General features: G+C 44.4%; 1 protein-coding gene across 5 annotated transcripts in view; it reads left to right on the top strand.

Annotated features, from left to right (window-relative positions):
* The window catches only part of DOCK8 (dedicator of cytokinesis 8), a 231,730-nt gene that overhangs the window by 173,384 nt on the left and 37,835 nt on the right, over nucleotides 1-20,511 (top strand). For all 5 annotated transcript variants that reach the window (XM_045043274.1, XM_045043273.1, XM_045043275.1 and 2 more), the window contains 7 exons: nucleotides 628-783; nucleotides 2,899-3,038; nucleotides 8,446-8,615; nucleotides 12,808-12,953; nucleotides 14,847-15,029; nucleotides 15,398-15,530; nucleotides 16,495-16,582. In XM_045043274.1, the coding sequence (XP_044899209.1) occupies nucleotides 628-783; nucleotides 2,899-3,038; nucleotides 8,446-8,615; nucleotides 12,808-12,953; nucleotides 14,847-15,029; nucleotides 15,398-15,530; nucleotides 16,495-16,582 (1,016 nt within the window). The remainder of the gene's footprint in view (nucleotides 1-627; nucleotides 784-2,898; nucleotides 3,039-8,445; nucleotides 8,616-12,807; nucleotides 12,954-14,846; nucleotides 15,030-15,397; nucleotides 15,531-16,494; nucleotides 16,583-20,511) is intronic.

Below are 20,511 nucleotides of genomic sequence, written 5' to 3'. Positions count from 1 at the left end.
ATTTTGTGCGGCCCCATATGGGGTCAACTCCTTTCATTTAGTTCTTTAGACAAAGTGGCCTTTTTGTGAAATGAATGATGTTATGTTACACAGAAGACGTACGTCCAGATTATTTGCAACACAGGTTTGCCACGGTGTTGTAGATTTGACAAGTGTGGGGGTCAGGTCAAGAATCCACATTTTGGACAGCTGCTAGGCTAGAATTATTAAGGGGAAGATTATGCATGAAAACTCAGTGGGCCTCCCTGTGATACACAACTTTCCCTCTGTTGCACTGTCCCATTAATTTTTTTTTAATTTTTTAAATGTGTATTTACTTTTGGCGGAGGGGAGCATGAGCAGGGGAGGGGCAGAGAGGGAGGAAGACACAGAATCCGAAGCAGGCTCCGGGCTCTGAGCCGTCAGCACAGAGCCCGACACGGGGCTCAAACTCACGAACCACGAGCTCGTGACCTGAGCCGAAGCTGGACGCTTAACCGACTGAGCCACCCAGGCGCCCAAGTCCCATGAATTTTTATTAAGTTGATTGTCTTAATCCGGAGAGAAGGGAGGTTTTTGCCTCTGCCAACTTCAACTCCATTTACCTTGTCATAAACCCATCTTTGCTGTTTTCGTTTTTCCTCCCAGCTGTCGGCCAAGCTCAACAACCTTCCGATGCTCATTTCCATGAGGCTGGAGTTTCTGAGAATCCTCTGCAGCCACGAGCATTACCTCAATCTGAACCTCTTCTTTATGAATGCCGATACTGCGCCAGCGTCCCCCTGCCTCTCCATCTCTTCCCAGGTAATCCCTGAAAGAATTCCTCAAGCTCTTTCATTGAACTAGTCATTTATTCCTATAAAGGTTGGTCTTGTTACTGAAAAGAAAAATGGAGCTGTTCACACCGGATGGCTCGATCCGGAGACACACAAGTGTGGTACCCGAAGTTGTACCATGTAACTGATCATTTACAAGCTGCGTGACTGGTTCCTTCCTAGGCTCAAGGGTCTCTGCTGGGGTAAGGAAGAGTGAGGAATTCGTACGCGCTACGGAAATCTAGAAATTCATAGAAAAGTCACATAGCTTCCTTTGTCTGGCATTAATTGTCATTCCACTTGAGGCTGACCATCTTCTCTGCTCACTTTCCTTTTCCTAAACTCCAGAACCCTAAGATTTATGAAATGGCATATTCCTTTATATTAATTCCATAATGATCAAATAGCAGTTTTTGACATGGGTGTTACGTCTTTGAGCTATCCTAGAATTTTCTGTTGATACTCTTATGAAATGGAGTTCAGCACAAGTTGAGCCCATCTTGAATCAGACTCCAATAATTTAGTTCTTAAAGCACTAAGAAGACCTTGTCATAAACTGATCAAGCATTCTTTTTATAGGGAGTGTATTTTCTAATGAGTCTTACTCTCTATCAGCCAAAACTAAATAAATAACACCTGTGTCATATTTAGAGACAAGGCTTTGACTGACATGGCCAATCTTTCTTTGTGGAACAGTATCTCACAGGTGAGGTTCAGTGGGCCCCAGGGTCAACCAGATGTTAAGGAGCATTATGCAAATACAGAGCTCCAGAGTCAATGAAGTTCTAGAGACCCTGTATTAACAGGTTTTTGGTTTTGGTTTCGTTTGTTTGTTTGTTTTGCGGTCGGCTACCCACGAGTCTGTAACTTGTTGCTGTAAGTTATAAATACCCAAGGGGTGGAGAAGAAAAATATTTAATAAGCACTGATTCCCAAAGTGATTTAACTACTAAAAACCTTTCTTCCCCCCTCCATAGATTTGTCAAGGGACTAGTGCCCTCTAGAAAAAAACTTTAAGGAAATACCGTTTCACAATCACATTCCATTTATTGGTGACAAATCAGTGGCTCAGAGCAGCAGACAAGATTTCTCAATATTGCGTTCTATTTCTGTTGGGTATTCCTTGATGCCAACAACAAAGGTGAAGGTTGGTCTTACTAATTAAAAAAAAAAAAAGAAAACTTAGCCATTTATGCCAAGTGCTATGAGCCACTTGTTAACGACGTCACCATCTCATCATGAACTGGGGGAGACGTGACTTACAGCAGCGATTCCCCATGTGCTAACTTTGCCCTGGGTCTTCTGCCACGTTTCCCTTCTGACCACCCCGGGGAGTTAGTAAGCCCAGCCAGTGGCCAGGCCAGTCCCACCGGCAGCAAAGGATATCCAGGGACACGTCAGATGCCCTTGGTGCAGTAGAAAGTGCGCCCCCGGGAGAGCGCGGGAATTGCCTGGGACTTGTAAGTCTCAACAGAATTGCCTGCTCGAAGCCACAGCCTTGGATTCCGTTGCCGGTTCCCTGTCCACATGGTGTCCTGGGACTTGAATCTTCACTTTCCATCTGGGGTGGGGAACGGAGTATTGGTCGTTTCGTGAGAGACCCTGGCTGCTTTATTCTCATCTTTCCCAATTGGCAGCTCCCTGTTTGTGGGAGGGGAAAGCAAAGTGACCACTCTACGGGCAGCTCCGTTTCCTCATCCGTCAGGTGGGGAACGCACTGGGCAACGCTTGCAAAGACTCGTGGCAGCATGGCTCCGTAAACGCTGACTGTTGCGATTTTGTTCATTTGTTTGTTTTTATTTTTTTTTAATTAATTTATTTGTGTTGAGAGAGAAAGAGCGAGAGCGTGAGATGGTGTGCACGTGAGTGGGGGGGGGGCAGAGAGAGAGGTGGGGGAGAAGGGGAGAGGAGGGGAAGGAGAGAGACAGGGATTCCCAAGCAGGCTCTGCACTGTCAGCACAGAGCCCGACGCGGGGCTCGAACTCACGAACCGTGAGATCATGACCTGAGCCCAAATCGAGAGTCAGGCGCTTAACCGACTGAGCCACCCGGAGGCCCCAGACCATTCTTGTGACTCAAAGAACTGCTCCTTGCATTTGTGCAGAACTCAAGCTCCTGCTCCAGTTTCCAGGACCAGAAGATTGCCAGCATGTTTGATCTGACTCCCGAGTACCGCCAGCAGCATTTCCTCACCGGGCTTCTCTTTACTGAACTGGCTGCCGCCCTCGATGCTGAGGGGGAAGGGTATGTTTCTGACATTTCGATTGGAATACGAAGCCAAAAACCCACACACAAAAAACCCCTCCTTACTCAAGTTTGCCGTCCAACCTCTCCGACTTGGCGGAAAAACTCTACCGTTCACCCGTTCTGAAGAGTAGAAACATTCACGTGTTGAGAAAATGGGGCTGGATAGGAAAAGTGGAAAGCCCTGAGGGACAGAGAGAAGCCACAAAACGGCTTTTTTTCAGCCACTGCTTCACTGAGAAGAATTTCCCAATTCTAATACAGCAGGCTTCCCGGGGATGCTCTGATTAGTGAACTCCTCAGGAACAAAGACATTCATGAGACGTGCCCCGGGTGATCTGCGTACACACGGAGGCAGCAGCAAGATGCTGCTTGCTTGATGTTGACATTGAAGAAGTGGCCGCTGATGGGAAGGCAGTTACCCAGTGTCCAGATTAAGTTTCTTGCAGGGGGGCCTGCCCACAAGGGAAGAGATGCCTCAGGTCCAGGGCTTGTAAATCCTTTCACCTCTTAGAAGCCTGATCGCCCAGGGGCATGTCGGAGTCTCTGGTCTTAAAAGTCTATGGACAGGGCTGGAGACAGACCACCCCTTCTCCTTTCCTTCTCTCCCTGTGCTCCATGAGCTATAGGATTAGAAAACCACCGTCCGCCCGATGGCACAAAAGGAGACAGTGCCTTCCAAAATATTATGCATCCCATTCAGTAGTTAGCAAATGCCTACCCTGGGGCGTGTAGAGTCGATCGGAGATACACCAGTGCCCCAAACAGCCAAAACTCCCCGGCTCCGTAAATCTCGCCATTCAGGGACTCAGATCGTTAGGACTGGAAAATAATTTGGGCTCAGCTCTTTCGATGTTCAGGTTAGGTGCGAAGAATTGAAGGAACTTGCCCAAAGTTACATTACAAAACCAAATGTAGAGCCCTGGTTTCCTGAGTGCTCTCCCAGGGCCCACCCTCCCATAGCACACCATCGCCCTCTCTGGAAAACCCCTTCCTACTGCTCCTCCCTTCTTCCTTCCTATGCTAAAGGAGTTTCTGGAATACAGTCTGTTGATTAGTGGCAGCATTGCTAGATGTTACGGATTTTTGTCTAATGGGCAGTTTTCAAGTTCTAAGTGCTTGTGATTTAAGGAAGGAAACAGTGACTTGAAGGGAGCACCTTCAAGCTTGCGCAACTGCAAAATCACAAACATATCCTAAGTGCTTTGTCCATAACGATATTACCCAAGTGAATGTCTGTCCCTGCCTCCCAGGAGGCCAGTGTGGGAAACTGAATGGTCTTCACTCTAAATCCTGCCTCTTTTCAGGAATTCAGGTCCTGAGCGCCTCCTTCGAGAGCTTCAATCTCACCTTCTTCGCCCAACCTAACTAAACTCCTCTCTATTTTCCCGGTAGAACTTTCTACCCTATAATTAACATAAATTTTCAAAGCAACACAAAGTGCCCTGACCTGTAAGGTGCTGAGAATGAGGTTTGAACACAAAGAAAACCACCTTAGTTTGCAGATACACACACACACACACACACACACACACACACACACACACACACACATTTTTCTTAATTGCCCTTTAATAGGATTGATCTACATGATCTACATCTAATTGTCCTTTAATAGGAGTGATTTCTGAAAGGAGTCTTTAGTAGTTTCTGTTTTCCATGTCCCTTCCAGTGAGATGTCTAGGGAAACGGCCCTGACATCTATTTTGATTCTTTATAAAATTGTGGCCGTTACTTTACTAGTAAAAGAGTAGAGTATGTTCAGAGGTCATCTTGTAATTATGTTCAGTCAAATAGGAACATTCTTCAAACACACACACACACACACACACATACACACACACACACACACGGTACCTTTTCTACCCCCCCGAAGGTAGCTAATTAAGAGTGTTTCTCCTTTAGCAACAAATAATCCCTGATTTCTGGGTTGTCAGTTGCTCCCCTGGGAAGTCCTTAGAAATACTGTCACATACTTATTAGTGACTTTGCCACGTGGGCTGAAACCTCAGAAAAATCTCATGGTCTAACAATACTTCCTCTTGATTGGTACTGCCTTTTGCTGCCAAGACAGTTAACAGACTCACCAACAACCTGCCCATCTCAAGGGTAAGGGCCCCAGATACATCTCAGTCTCTGGGCTTCTGAAAGGGGCCACGGCTCCAGTTTCTAAGGGGTCTCCCTAGAACCCCCTTTACCTGGGGGTGCCCACAAATATCTACACATCATGCAATCCACAATGTTCCTCAAGCATGTGGAAATTATCGAGCATCTCTGTGCTAGGTCCTTCACATGCTCTTCAGGAGAGAGAACACTTTCCAACTCATTCTATGAGGCCAGCATTACCCTGATACCAAAAGCAAACAAAAGACGGATATGACTGTAGATATGATTATCCTCAACAAAACACTGAAAACCTGAATTCAACAATGCATAAAAAGGATTATATACGGTAGCTAAGTATGATTTACCCTGGGAACACAAGATTGGTTTAACATCTGAAAATCAATTGATATAATATACTGTATGCATGGAATAAAGGTCAAAACCCAGTCAATCATCTCAATAGATGAAGAGAAAGCATTTGATAAAATCCAATACCTTTTTCTGAAAAAAAAAAAATCAACAAATCGTATAGGAATATAACAGAATTTCCTCAACCCCGGTAAAGGGCATCTATGAAAAACCCACAGCTAGCATCATACTTATTAGTGAAAGGCTGATTGCTTTCCCTGTAAGACCGGGAACAAGATAGGAATGACCACTCTTGCCACTTCTATTTTATTCATTGTTGTTTCGAAAGCCCTACCCAGGGCAATTAGGCAAGACAGTGAAATGAAGGCGCCCATATTGGGAAGGAAGAAGTAAAACTATCTTTGTCCACAGATACCATGATTTGTTTATAGAAAACCCTACGAGGCGCTTGGGTGACTCAGTTGGTTAAGTGTCCAACTCTTGATTTCGGGTCAGGTCATGATCTCGTGGTACGTGAGACTGAGCCCCGCGTCAGGCCCCACATGGAGCATGGACCCTGCTTGGGATTCTCTCTCTGCCCTGGCCCAGCTTGCACTAACAGCATGGAGCTTGCTTGGGGTTCTCTCTCTCCCTCTCTCTCCATCCCTCCCTCTCTCTCTCCCCTTCTCTGTCAAAATAATAATAAACTTAAAAAAAAAAAAAAAAGAAAATCCTATGGAAGCCATTAAAAACCCATTAAACATAATAAATGTGTTCAGCAAGGTTGCAAGGTACAAGATCAATATACAAAAATCAATTATATTTCCATATACTTGTGATGAACAATGTGGAATGAAATTAAGAAAACAACTCCATTAAAAATGGCATCAAAAAATAATAAAATCTTAGGACTAAATTTTTTACCAAAAGAAGTACAAGACCTGTATGCCAAAAAGTCTAAGACACTTTAGAAAGAAATAAAAAGATCTAAACAAAGCAGAGAGGCATGACATATTCATGGATTAGAAGATTCAGTGTTGTTAAGATGGCGTTACTCCCCGAACTGATCTACAAGATCTACAGTGTAACCCCACTCAGAATCCCAGCTGGCTTCTTTGCAGATACTGACAAGCCGAACCTAAAAATTCATATGAAATTCAAGGGACACAGTGTAGCCCAAACAATCTTGAAAAAGAACACAATTGAAGGACTCACATTTCCTGATTTCAAAACCTACCACAAAACAATAGTAGTCAAGACTGTGTGGTTCTGACACAAAGATAGACATATAGATCAGTGCAATTAAATTAAGAGTTCAGGAATACATCTTCGCATTGATAGTCGATTGGTTTTTGACAAGGGTGCCCAAATAATTCAATGGGGGAAAGAGTCATGTTTCCGACAGACAGCACTGGGACCAGTGGGTATCCACGTGCAAAAGAATGACGTCGGGCCCTCCATGTCATACCCTGTGCAGAGGTTAACTCAAAATGATCAAACCTAAATGTGAGTGCTGACGCTGCAAAACTCTTAGATGAAGTCACATGGATAATCTCCACGAAATAGGATCAGGCACCAGAAGTAGATCTGCCACCAGAAGTGGGCACGACAAAAGAAAAAAAAAAATGGCTAAGCTAGACTTCACTAAAGTGAGAACTTGGGCGACATAAAGGACATCATCAAGGAAATGAAAAGGCAGTGCACAGAATGGGAGGAAAATACTTGCAAAATGTAGATCTAATAAGGGATTTGTACCTGTTATGTAATTTTTAAATCTTACAACTCCATAACAGAAGGACAAATAACTCAATATTTCAAAGGGCAAGGATCAGAATAGACATTTCTCCAAAGAAGGTATGACCAACAAACACATGAAAAGATACTCAACATCGTTGGCCATCAGGGAAATGCACATCAAAGCCAGATTATGACCCCTTCTCTCTTAGTTGCTTGGGTCAACTGTAACAAAAATACTGTAGCCTAGGTGGCTTATAAACAACAGAAATTTATTTCTCATAGTTCCGGAGGCTAGGAAGTCCAACATCAAGACGCTGGCAGATTCAGAGTCTGATGAGGACCCACTTCCTAGTTCATAGATGGCCATTTTCTTGCTATATTCTCGCATGGTAGAAGGGGCCAGGGAGCTCTCTGGGGTCTCTTTTCTAAGGGCACTAGTCCCACGCATGAGGGCTCCGTCCTCATGACGTAATCTCCCAAAGGCCCCGCCTCCTAGGACCATCACTCTGGGGATTAGGTTTCAACATAGGAATTCTGGGAGGACACAAACATTCAGTCCATAGCACCTTCATACCCTCTAGGATGGCCATAATAAAAAAGATAAATAATAACACGTGTTGGCAGAGAGAAAATGGAACCTTCAGACACTATTGGCAGGGGTGTAAAATGGCGTAGCCACCCTTGAAAACAGTTTGGTTGTTCCTCTAAAGGTTACACATAGAGTTACCATAAAATCCAGTAATTCGACTCTGAGGTGTGAAGTACATTCATATCCAAGAGAAGTAAACTTATGTCCACCCGGAAACTTATACACAAATATTCAAAGCAGTGTCCATAATTCATAATAACCAAAAAGTGGAAATAATCCCCATGTCCGTCAATTGATGAATGGGTAATTAAAATGTGATCTCTCCATGCAGTGGAATGTTACCCAACAATACAGAGGAATCACGTACTGATACTACAAGATGATGGACTTTGACACGTGATGCTAGCAGCAGACCCAGGACCAGAATGCAGGCAGTCTGTCCCTCGATTCTAGACACGTCTACCCTGTTTTGCTTGGTTTTCCCATTGTCACCCCAATGCTCAGGGCTGTTCTGGTCCCATTGTCACCGCAACGCTCAGGGCTGTTCTGGTCCCTCCTTACTGTTTGAGAGCGTTTTGGTCCATCTCCCTTCACCATGACCTCTGACCTTCTGTGTTGCGCCATTAGGATCAGCAAAGTGCAAAGGAAAGCCGTCAGCGCCGTCCACAGCCTCCTAAGCTCTCACGACCTGGACCCGCGCTGCGTCAAACCAGAGGTGAAGGTCAAAATCGCTGCCCTTTACCTGCCTCTGGTTGGCATCATTTTGGATGCTTTGCCGCAACTCTATGACTTTACAGGTGAGGATGCCTCTGTTTCCTTCTTGGGATTGAGGAGGGCCCCTGCTCATGCCCCAGCCGAACGAAGTTTCTCTTATGAGCTTTAATGCCAACATGACTGTGTGAGCAGTTTTCCACACCGGTGCCCTCCAGACCTTTTCTTTTTTTTTTTTTTTTTAAGGTTTATTTATTTTTGAGAGACAGAGACAGAACACAAGCAGGGGAGGGGCAGAGAGAGAGGAGGGAGACACAGAATCCGAAGCAGGCTCCAGGCTGTGAGCTGTCAGCACAGAGCCCGACGCGGGGCTCGAACTCATGAGCCCGGAGATCATCATGACCTGAGCTGACGTCAGACACTTAACCGACTGAGCCACCCAGGCGCCCCAAGACCTTTTAAACATAGGTCCCAAAAAGTTGTTTTGGGGGTTTGGGTTTTTGGGGGGGTTCCAATAAGTTTGTTTTTTTTTTAATTTTTTTTCAACGTTTTTTATTTATTTTTGGGACAGAGAGAGACAGAGCATGAATGGGGGAGGGGCAGAGAGAGAGGGAGACACAGAATCGGAAACAGGCTCCAGGCTCCGAGCCATCAGCCCAGAGCCCGATGCGGGGCTCGAACTCACGGACCGCAAGATCGTGACCTGGCTGAAGTCGGACGCTTAACCGACTGCGCCACCCAGGCGCCCCCAATAAGTTTTTTTTTTGTAAAGGGCCATAGCCCTGTGTATTATTTTCATTTAGAAACTATTTTTTATTCATGGGGCACCTGGGTGGCTCAGTTGCTTAACTGTCCGACCTCAGCTCAGGGCATGATCTCACGGTCTGTGGGTTCGAGCCCCGCTTCAGGCTCTGTACTGCCAGCTTGGAGCCTGGATGGACCCTGCTTCGGATTCTGTCTCCCTCTCTCTCTGCCCCTCCCTTGCTCATGCTCTGTCTCTCTCTCTCTCAAAAATAAACGTTAAAAATTTTTATTTTATTTTATTTTTGTTTTTTTTATTTTATTTATTTTTTTATTTTTTATTTATTTTATTTTTTTATTTATTTTATTTTATTTTATTATTATTTTATTTAAATTTTATTAAAAAAAATTTTTATTCATTCACTCATTCATCTGCTGGTATATAATGAACCTTATAGAACATACATTACAAAGGGTGAAATACTCACAGAATTACCCCCTCGGGAGGTCACTGCTCTAATGCCTTGAAATAAAGGTATTCCTTCTCTTTTCTCTTAAGAATGTTTCAGGAAAAAAGCGCCTGGGTGGCTCAGTCAGTTAAGAGCTCTTGATTTTGGTTCATATCATGGAACCAAGCCCTCCTCAGGCTTGCCCGATTTATATTGAGGGAGAGAGAGAGTGAGCACTAGTGGGGGAAGGGCAGAGAGAGGGAGAGAGAGAATCCCCCAGAGCCTGGGCCTGCTTCAGATTCTGCCTCCCTCTTTCTGCCCCTCCCCCACTCGTGTGCATGCACACACTCTCTCAAAAAATAAACATTTAAAAAACACTACAATCTTAAAAAGAAAGAAAGAAAGAAAGAAAGAAAGAAAGAAAGAAAGACCGACCTATGGCTTGTTTGTTCCCAAAGCAGGGAACCACTTTTACACACATTCTCCTAAGTTTCCTTGTTGATGAGAATTTTCTAAATCAGTCGCTTTGGATCAGAGCTTTTCAGCAGTTGGTCTCTGAGCCTTTCAATTTTTTTTTTCTTTTAACGTTTATTTATTTTTGAGACAGAGAGAAACAGAGCATGAACAGGGGAGGGGCAGAGAGAGAGGGAGACACAGAATCTGAAACAGGCTCCAGGCTCTGAGCTGTCAGCACAGAGCCCGACGCGGGGCTCGAACTCACGGACCGTGAGATCATGACCTGAGCCGAAGTCGGATGCTTCACCGACCAAGCCACCCAGGCGCCCCTGAGCCTTTCAAATCTCAATGGTTTCTGGATGTGTGCTTTGGCCTTTACAGTAATGATGTAGCTGACAAATGGGAAAACAGTGAAAGTATTCCATTATTAGAGGTAATATAGTGCATCAGTTACATGTGGAATCCTTAGATACACTATGAAGAATATAATTTTTAAGAAAGAAATAGCTGTGGGGCACCTGGGTGGCTCAGTTGGTTAAGAGTGCTGCTTCGGCTCAGGTCATGATCTCACGGTTTGGGAGTTCCAGCCCCGCATCGGGCTCTGTGCCGACAGCTCAGAGCCTGGATGCTGCTTGGGATTCTGTGTGTATCTCTGGGCCCGTCCCCTGCTTATGCTTGCTTTCGTTCTCTCTCTCTCTCTCTCTCTCTCTCTCTCTCTCTCTCTCTCTCTCAAAACTAAATAAACATAAAACAATTTAAAAAAGAAACAGGTGAATTCAAGTTCCAGCCCATTTATTGCCCTATGTGACCTCTGAAAAGTTCCTCCACCTTTCAAGGCCTTCCCTTCCCTTTCCCTCAACTGTGACAGTGTGGTGACAATTCTGTATCTTAGGGGTGTGATGAAGATGAAGGAGAGCCCTTCCATAGAAGTATTTTATGTGGCAGGTGTTTGTATCCTTCTCTCCATCTTTCCTAACCTGACCCATCGCGTATGCGAGGGAAGTAAGACCATCCTCAAATTAATCCTGATAGGATCAGATCTTACATAATTTCCACATGCTATTCATTTCACCATTTGTCTATAAACTCAGCTGCCTTTCAGCACAGATAGGGCCTGATTTTTTTTAATTGAGTTCTAAAAATATGTGAGTTCTGTTTTCAGAATTTTAGCAGAAGGAAATACTGTTTGCAGGCTAATTTTTCTGAAAAATTGAAGGTCCAAATACTTAGGATGTTGACAAGTCCAGCAAAATATGACCTTTTAATGAATCAATCAGTTGTGAGTATTTTAACACACTTTTCAAAGAACTGCTTAAGCAAAAACTTTGTGTGTGGTTTGGTGGTGTTCTTAAACACCAACCTTTTGGTTGCATACATCTAGACCTACGTATAAATAGAAGCATGTCGACATTATATACGGATGATAAATTAAGATTCCTTTCAGGCATTTGGAATTCAATCCATTGTTGCTGAATTGGTGGTATTTGCCTTTTGTTTTATAAGGAACCGATTAGTTCTGTGATTATAGGTTCCTTTCTATTTGGTCATTATTTAAAATATTTGAATAGAGTAAAAAATATTCTATTACATACCCGAGACTAATTTTACATTAACCGGAATTTAAATAAAAACTTCAAAAAAATTTTTAAATGTTATATCACAGGAAAGTGTTATGAGAGCTTTCTTTTTACAATTTGAAAAATCAATTTCTAGCCGAATCTTGGGCTGGGCATTTCGTCTCTTTTAGTAGCCTGCTTGCTTTTTCCTGGAGATGGCAGCAGATAAATAATGCTAACCATCAGGCTTTAAATTACTGTACTGACTTCAGTGACGAATAAGTATCAGTCTCTTGGTGGGTAGTGGGTTGGGGACACAGGGAAATAGTGTTTTTGGTTTGACATCACCAAAGTTTGTTTGTTTAAGACTTTTAAAATAACAATTTTAGGTCCCCAGCAAAACTGAACAGAAATCACAGAGACTTCCCATGCGCCCCCTGCCCCTACATGCACATCCTCCCCCATTATGAACATCCCCTACTAGAGGGGTAAATTGGTTACAACGGATGAGCCTACAGAGACACCTCATAATTACCCAAAGTCCGTGGTTTACATTAGGGTTCACTCTTGGGGTTATAAATTCTATGGATCTGGACAAACATAACAATGATATGTATCCATCATTGTGATGTCATTCAGCATAGTTTCTCTACCCTAAAATCCCTCCGTGCTGTGCCCAGTCTGCTCCATCCCGCTTCCCCAGTCCCTTGCAACCACTGAACTTTCTTCTGTCTCTATCGTTTTTGCCTTTTCCAGAGTGTCATATAGTTGGAATCATATAACATGTAGCCTTTTCAGATCGACTTCTTTCACTTAGGAGAATGGGTTTAAGGATCCTCCAACTCTTTTCATGACTAGATAGCTCATTTCTTTTTAGCGCTGAATAATATTCCTTCAGATGTACCCCAGTGTATTTACCCATTCGTCTACTGAAGGATCTCTTGCTTGCTCCCAAGCTTTGGCAATTATAAATGTGCAGATTTTTATGCGGGCATGAATTTTCAACTCTTTGCATAAAGTACCAGGAGGCATAATTCTTAGATCGTATGGTAAGAGCGATGATGTTTTCACCACAGCTGCAGATGCCCGTAGTGGAAAAAATCGTGCCAATGGCTCAGATGAAGAACAAGAAGGAGCCGGTGCAATTAACCAGAATGTGGCTCTGGCCATAGCTGGAAATAATTTTAATCTGAAGACAAGTGGAACAATGCTTTCTTCCCTGGTATGTTGATGCACATTTCTCTGGTTTATTTTTTGTGTGTTTTCCCGTCTTCTGGTGGGCGTGTTCTTATATTTGCCTACTGGAACCCAGAATAGAACAGGCTGTGAGAGGTCTGCCTCTGCTCCATCCCGAAAGGCCTCCGCGTAAAGCTAGCTTTTGGGAAGGGAAATGGGGCCGATGAGGCAGCACAGTCGCAGATGGTTCAAATTCGGGCAGTCTCAATGGTGCCTGAGTTCAAGGTTTAGAACACCGGGAAAGAGGTGAACTTGGGATATCTGAGATCAGTGCAAAGAGGATCAAACCACAGCTCCCTCGGGTGGGAGGCTGGAGCTGTGTTTATTCTGTGTTTATTCTTCACACTATTTCTGCCTCCAAAAAAATGATCAAAGGGGGCCAGGTGCTTGGGGTGGGGGCTTCTCATGCAAAAGACTTCAACTTTTCTGGGGCCCCCAGGGAGCCTAAACCCGGAGTCGTATAGTTCTGTCCTTTTGCACAGACTCTGGGCTTAAAAGGGGCTTCTCCAGGAATACCGTGTCTGATTTACTTGAAGTGGGATCAGTCTCTGTCCCTTGATGAGCTCCGACTCTTCCTTCGGCAGACAGTGACAGTGCTGCCTCGTCCAGCTTAATTGAACTTTGCATTTCAACGTGGGGTATACATCCACAGAGAACACCGCTCAGTTGCCTCCTGGGAAGGCGGCATCTACATAGACCTAAGGCTGCTTTGCTGGATGGTTTTCCTTGCTTCCCTCCAGCACTTTAGCAAGCTGGATCCCCTGGACACCCCCGGGAGGGCTGGAGGGCAGGGATAGAAGAAAGAGAAAGGACATTTGAGAGTTGACGTCACCCATCGTCTTGCGGTTTGAGAAATACCGTGTTGTATGACCTCCTCCACCTTTCCAATGTGCATATTAGCAAAGCTCGCTGCCGGAGGTGGTGTTGCCTTTTACATTGTTATTTGCCTCCAGGGGCAAATGCCCAAACGCCCAAAGTCCACCCTTAGAGGATCTTCCCTGGGAAGTCATCACTAAGGTTTTCATCTCTTCTTGTCACCATACTCAGAAAAACTGAGCTAATTTCATAAGCCCTATCATTCATCCCCAAGCCAGCATTTCCCTCACATACTCGCAGCACGCGATGTCACATTCCTCTGGATTATTAGCTACACCGCATGAACCAAGACTGCGGCCACATATTGTTCTTTGTCTTGATTTGATGAGTTAAAGTAAGTGTGCTCAGCACTCTAAAAAGAACACTTGGGGCAGAGGTATTCAAGCAAATAGCCTGAGCTCCCCCGTCCCCCGCCCTCCGACCCCCAGCAAATCATGGATTATGATTGAAGTCCCAGCACAGAGGACCCCATGAAATTAGGGATTTGATTCATTTGCTGAGCCCTTCGTGACCTTGATATTGTACTTTGGACCCTGACAAAGAAGCTAACACTTGAACAGTTGGGATATTTCTGGAGCCTAGCTAGTCTTTTTCTCTGCTCTGAGTTCAGCGCTCCCGTGTCGAGCTTGAAGCAGAAATACGTGGAATCTTAGCAGACAAGAAGCCCCTTTGTATCATTTAGACGGGGCGGTGGCAGTTGGGGGGGCGGGGGAGCTGGTCAAGGCGGGGCAGACCACCAGACCACACTGCTCCTGAGCCACAGGGCCCACCCAGTACGTGGCCAGAAGTCTGGCTCAGACATGGCCCCATGTGAGCCCCTTTGCTGAGTACGCTCAGGGAACACGGCTTCCTAGCCCAGGAAAGGACCAGTTCCTGGGAACGGCTCCCCAGCCGGGGAACAATTGCAAAGACGGTGTTCTAAGAGACCAGCATCCCCTAAGCTTTCGGGGTTGCCACTGCTCTACTCCTTCCTTTGTCCATCCCGCCATCTGCCTCCTTGCAGCCCTACAAACAATACAACATGCTGAATGCCGACACGACCCGGAACCTCATGATCTGCTTCCTGTGGATCATGAAAAACGCCGACCAGACCCTCATCCGGAAGTGGATCGCCGACCTGCCGTCCATGCAACTGAACAGGATTTTAGATCTCCTTTTCATCTGTGTCTCGTGTTTTGAGTACAAGGTGAGCGTGCGGTGGCTCAGCCTGTCACCAGCCTCTTAGCTCCCAGGTTCAGGTCTACCTTGTTACTACTGCTCCCCTGTTGCTTGGGGAATGGATGCATCATGAGTTTTTCTTTCTTCTGTATTAAGATCCGTGACCTCTTTGCATTCTACATCTGGTCGTTTCTCCGGGGAAGGACTTCTGCCTTCTGCAGAGAGAACCCCATTCTCATTCACAGGATTTCAGCCATAGGATCCCCCAAACGGCATCTCCATATGACGCACGTCCCAACTGGCCGCTGTTCGCCGTGGAGTGTTGTGTTTTGACGGTTCTCCCTGTGGACAAAGATCTCACCACACTAAACGTCCTTCTGCCTCTGTCCTGTCCAGGGAAAACAGAGTTCTGACAAAGTCAGCACCCAAGTCCTGCAGAAGTCAAGGGATGTCAAGGCCAGGCTGGAAGAGGCTTTGCTCCGCGGGGAAGGGGCCAGGGGGGAGATGATGAAACGCTGCCGGGCTCCAGGTATGTCGGCCTTGCCCCTCCTTGCTTTCTGTCAGCGAGTTCTACACCCTTTGTGAAGAAGACTGTCTTCACAGCTCAAGTAGACACACTAGCACTTTCTTAAGCTGTTAGGATAATAAAGACAAGCAGATGCTAGGATTCTGTGCCTGGTGTATAGAATGTTAGCTGTGTGCTTCCAAGGAAAAGCTCCTGTCCTGAGGTCACAGGAACCCTGGAAGTGTCTCCAAATGTGTCTTCTGTTTAACGCTTGTCATTGGGAAAGGCCACATCCAAGAATGCGAATCATAGGATAGATGGCATGTTGTCTCTCTCAAGGTTGAAGCCTCTCCATCGGGGCCTTTGACAGGTCTCTGTAGAGCGTGGTCAAGACACTGGATAATTCTGGTTCTAAAAACATCTCCCCGAATCATTCAGGGTGTTATTAGATTGCAGCTGACTTCCCCCTGAGGGTGTCAGAGTGTTCCAGTCCTCCAGGGACCCTGCCTGTGGAATGATCTCAGAAAGGCTGCTCATCGCTGTAGAATAGAGTGAAAGTGCTCAGGTATGCTCAGTCTTCATCACTGTGCTCAAAGTTACGCAGAGTGACAGCTCAATCTATGCGAAGGGACACAGTGGCTGAGAACTTGTGGGGAGCTCGGCTCTTCCAATGGTGGTTGGGTGCCCTTATTTAACACCCACACGCTTCAGTAATTCACCGAGAATCCCAGTTCCCCTGGAACCTCTGTTCATGACAGATGCGCTCACCAACCCTCCACAAAGGCAAGCGGTCTACAGCTGTAGGCTGTCCATCCGAGAGCAGGCAGCCGGGACCTGGGCAGAGGCCTGTCCCCGGCATCCGGCACAGGCTCTCATTAACCAGAGACACGGTACTCAGTCCTCTCTGTTGGGCTTGTCACGGAACTTCTGGTTATCTTCGAGGGTTTCATGCTAATCAAATTCCTCTCGTGCATTTCTGAACTCCTAGGGAATGACCGATTTCCAGGCCTAAATGAAAATTTGAGATGGAGGAAGGAGCAGACACATTGGCGGCAAGCTAATGAGAAGCAAGATAAGTGAGTCTCTCGGCAACTTTGTGCTACTTTTACCTAAAGCCCAAAGCTCTTTTTCCCAGGCTCCTTGTATTACTGAAACAACTACATCCTTCCAAGGGTAAGAAAATGAAACATCATTATCTGTGTAGATTCAGTTCTTCCAGGGACCCAGGATAATCAAAGATCTAAGGACTTATGATTTACAGCTCTTAAAACCTTATCACATTGATAGGCATTTAAAGAAAACCAATATTTAGCAATCTCAGATAGCTTGACGAAAGCTGCTGATGGGGAAAAGAGAGGGCATCCGAGACCACATAATTCAAATTCGTTTTGCTGTTCCGGAAACGTGTACAAAATGTGTAGTCAGAGATTTTTTTTGTATTGCTCAATTTTTTTTTTAAGTGGAAACATCCTAAATGCTCAAGAATAGGGAACGATGTAAGGCAGTGTTAGGTTGGTATTAAAACTTCATGATATGGGAAATGCTTATGATATAATGTTAAGTAAACAAGAACAGGACAGACACTTGATTTTAGAGTAGAATCTTAAGTCTCTAAATACCTAGAGTACATAGATTTTTTTTAAGTTTATTTACTTTGAGCGAGAGTGAGCACGAGCAGGGGAGGGGCAGAGAGAGAGGAAGAGAGAGAATCGAGAGCAGGCTCTGCACCACCATCAGCTCAGAGCCTGACACGGGGCTCAATCTCAGAAACCGCCAGATCATGACCCGAGCCGAAATCAACGGTCCACTGCTTAACCAACTGAGCCATGCAGGCACCCTTAGGATAAACACATTTTAAGACTAGAAGGAAATTTACCAAAATATTCACAGTGGTTTTCCTTGGGTGATTCTCTTTGGGTATTGAGGTAATGGATGTTTCCTTCCTTATACTGTCCTGTATTTCCTAGGATGGCCACGTGTAAGATATATGTATATTAATATAATTATGTAAATGCATCATATAAATATTAATATAATTATATGACTATTATATAGCCATATAATTGCATAATTATAAATATATGTTGATTATACATGTTAATATTTATTGATTATATATTAATATATTTAATCATATATGTATATGTACAATTAAGTATATAGTATGTATTATTAATATGTAAATATCAATACAATTATATAGGTGTATTATATAAATATCAATAGAATTATAGAAACATATAAATGTTATAAACAATACATAAATTATATGTGATATAAATATATATTATATACACACATATATACACACATGTATATATATATATGCACATATATGTACATATACATAAATAATGTATGGTGTTATCAGAAAAAACATAAAAAAATGGATGGAAAAATTCTGCTTGGATTGCAGTGTATGAGATATATATGTGTAGAAATTTGAATATATAAGGACATAAAACCAAATATGTTGAATAGAATGCTCACGTCTGCTGTTCCTCTTTGCGGCATATAGCCCGGTGCATCTCGGGCTCCACTGAGCCAGACTTTGTATGTTTGAAGACACCACCCCACCCACTTGACAGGGTGGAGGTAGCAAATCTCCACGGGTATGAAGCACCCACCCCGGGGGTGGGGCAGACTTGAATAACAGTGTTGTTTTCCAAGTAAATAGGAGTTACTGTCTTTGTTATCACCACGAGAATGATTCACTCCGGGTCCACAGGCGGGACTTTTGAGAGTCAAATTTATTTTAAAACATTATGGAAATAAACCCTTATTTATTACATCTGTTACAGGCAAAGCCTAATTGTTGCTCTCATTAGTAATATCCATTTGCTTTGGCTCTTTTATTCTTGCTCTAAGTTCCCTGAACTGATTTGTAAGATATTTGGTTCTGAGAATCCACAAATTCTAGTTCAGGCAATGAGCCCCTCGCCTCCCAAAAGAATCCCAGTGAAAGAAACGTGCATGTAGTTACGTGCTGTGGAACGGCCTAGGTGCTTAGGCCAGCTACCCTCTGAGATTAGGAACAGAGCCTAAGAAGACGTGCTTTTCCTGGGCTGCATAGATTGATGTTTTGGGAAACCTTCCCCTGTTGCTTGCAGAAATAACACCACACTGAGCCTTTCTGTGCGGAGCCTCTCCACACTCTCTGGGTCAGCTCCCAGCCCTGAGCTACGTGAGCCACAGGTTCACCTCCTCAGAACATCAGGGGCGATGTGGTGTTTTTCGGGTTTGTTTTTTCAAGAGAAACCATGGTAAAATTGTCACTGTTCCCCTTACCTATTTGGAAAAGTTGCTGTAATTATAACAGCGGTGTCTTTCACCTTTTTCTTTCAGATCATTTTTCAATTATTTGGGCTCTCTTTCTTCTAGAGCAGTAATTTTCAACATTAGATTCACTAGGGGAGCTTTTAAAGCTCCTAGCTCCCAGATGGACCCCAGGCCGGTTAATTCAGGACTTCCCAGCAGTATTACCCAGAAATCAGTATTTGGTAGAACTCTCTAGGCGATGCTGTTGTGCAGTCAAATTTGAGAACTAGTGTTTTAAAGGCCTGGCTCGTAGGCTTTCTAAAAACTACATTAGTGGTGGCGGTAGTTGCATGAAAATATAAACGTATTTAGTACCGATGAACTGCACACTACAGATGGTTAAGATGGTTGGGGCGTCTGGGTGGCTCAGTCGGTTAAGCTTCCAACTTCGGCTCAGGTCATGATCTCACGGTTCGTGAGTTCGAGCCCCGCGTCGGGCTCTGTGCTGACAGCTCGGAGTCTGGAGCCTGCTTCGGACTCTGTGTCTCCCTCTGTCTCTGCCCCTCCCCTGCTTGTGCTCTGTCTCTCATAAATGAGTAAACATGAAAATTTTTGTTAAAAAAATGGTTAAAAAAATGTGTATTTTAGCACAATTGCAAACAAAACAAAAACCAGACCTAGGTCTGCATTGTCCAATACAGTAGCCACATTAATGCTGTAAGTGAACAATAGAGGCCAGATTTGGAAGATGTAGTGCCCATGAAAGAACGTGAAAGATCTCACTAGTAATTTTTATAGTGATCACACGTGGACAATTTTTTTTTCTGTATTGGACTAAATACAATATTTTAAGTTAATTCCACCTATTTCTTTTTACTTTTTTTTTTTAGTGTGACTACTACAAAATAGAAAATGACATTTGTGTCCCTCATTATGTCTCTGTTGAAGAGCATTGCTCAAAATCTAAACCTACCAGTATGTTTTTTTAAAAATAGCTTTTATATTTCACTTTTCTTATACAAATATTATCACTTGTACAATGAGAAACAATTCGTGGTTTGAGACCAGAGAGCCTAGCGTAAGCTTGAAAACATTTAAACCCCGGGGAGATCTTGATTCTGAGCCCTCGGGGGTATGGAAGGAATGGTACTGCTCCCATTGCTGGGTGAGGAGGACTCAACAACAGCTGGTGATCGTGGTCCAAGACTTGGGAGCTCACATCATCGTGCCCCAACTCCCGTGGCAACATTTTGGCCTCGGGAGCATCATGGGAAAATTAATTCTTTGCACTTCCCTCTCCTGGCCACTACATGTAGATGATACAGAATAACCCTTTCTAGCTTCACCTGGATTTTAGGAGAATTCATAAACTAGTGCCTAAAACGTTCTGGTTCCTCAAAATGAACCCTCGTGGAGAAGCAGCACCAGGCGATTTCCCATTCCCTAATGGGTAATAACCAGTTACATCCACAGGAATGCAACCTTGCTGCCCACTGGGGAGAAACAAAAGGTCCGCACTTGACTGAGCCACCCCAAGGTGGTCTTTGGGAAGTCAAGAGACTAACTCTTCCCAGCCCCAGTGCAGAAGCACCACTCTTTTCTAATCCAGCAGTCAAGTTGTTTGCCAAGGTCACATCACACCTGGCCTCACTCCCTCTGGCTTGTGGTGGAGGCTTCCCTTGACTCACATCTAGAGATGACTCTCATGCATGAAATACAAGAATGTCCCGACCAATCGGATTGGCTG

Source organism: Felis catus, chromosome D4 (assembly GCF_018350175.1).
Source record: "Felis catus isolate Fca126 chromosome D4, F.catus_Fca126_mat1.0, whole genome shotgun sequence".
NCBI classification, from domain to species: domain Eukaryota; kingdom Metazoa; phylum Chordata; class Mammalia; order Carnivora; family Felidae; genus Felis; species Felis catus.
This window is presented reverse-complemented; position numbering and strand designations above follow the sequence as displayed.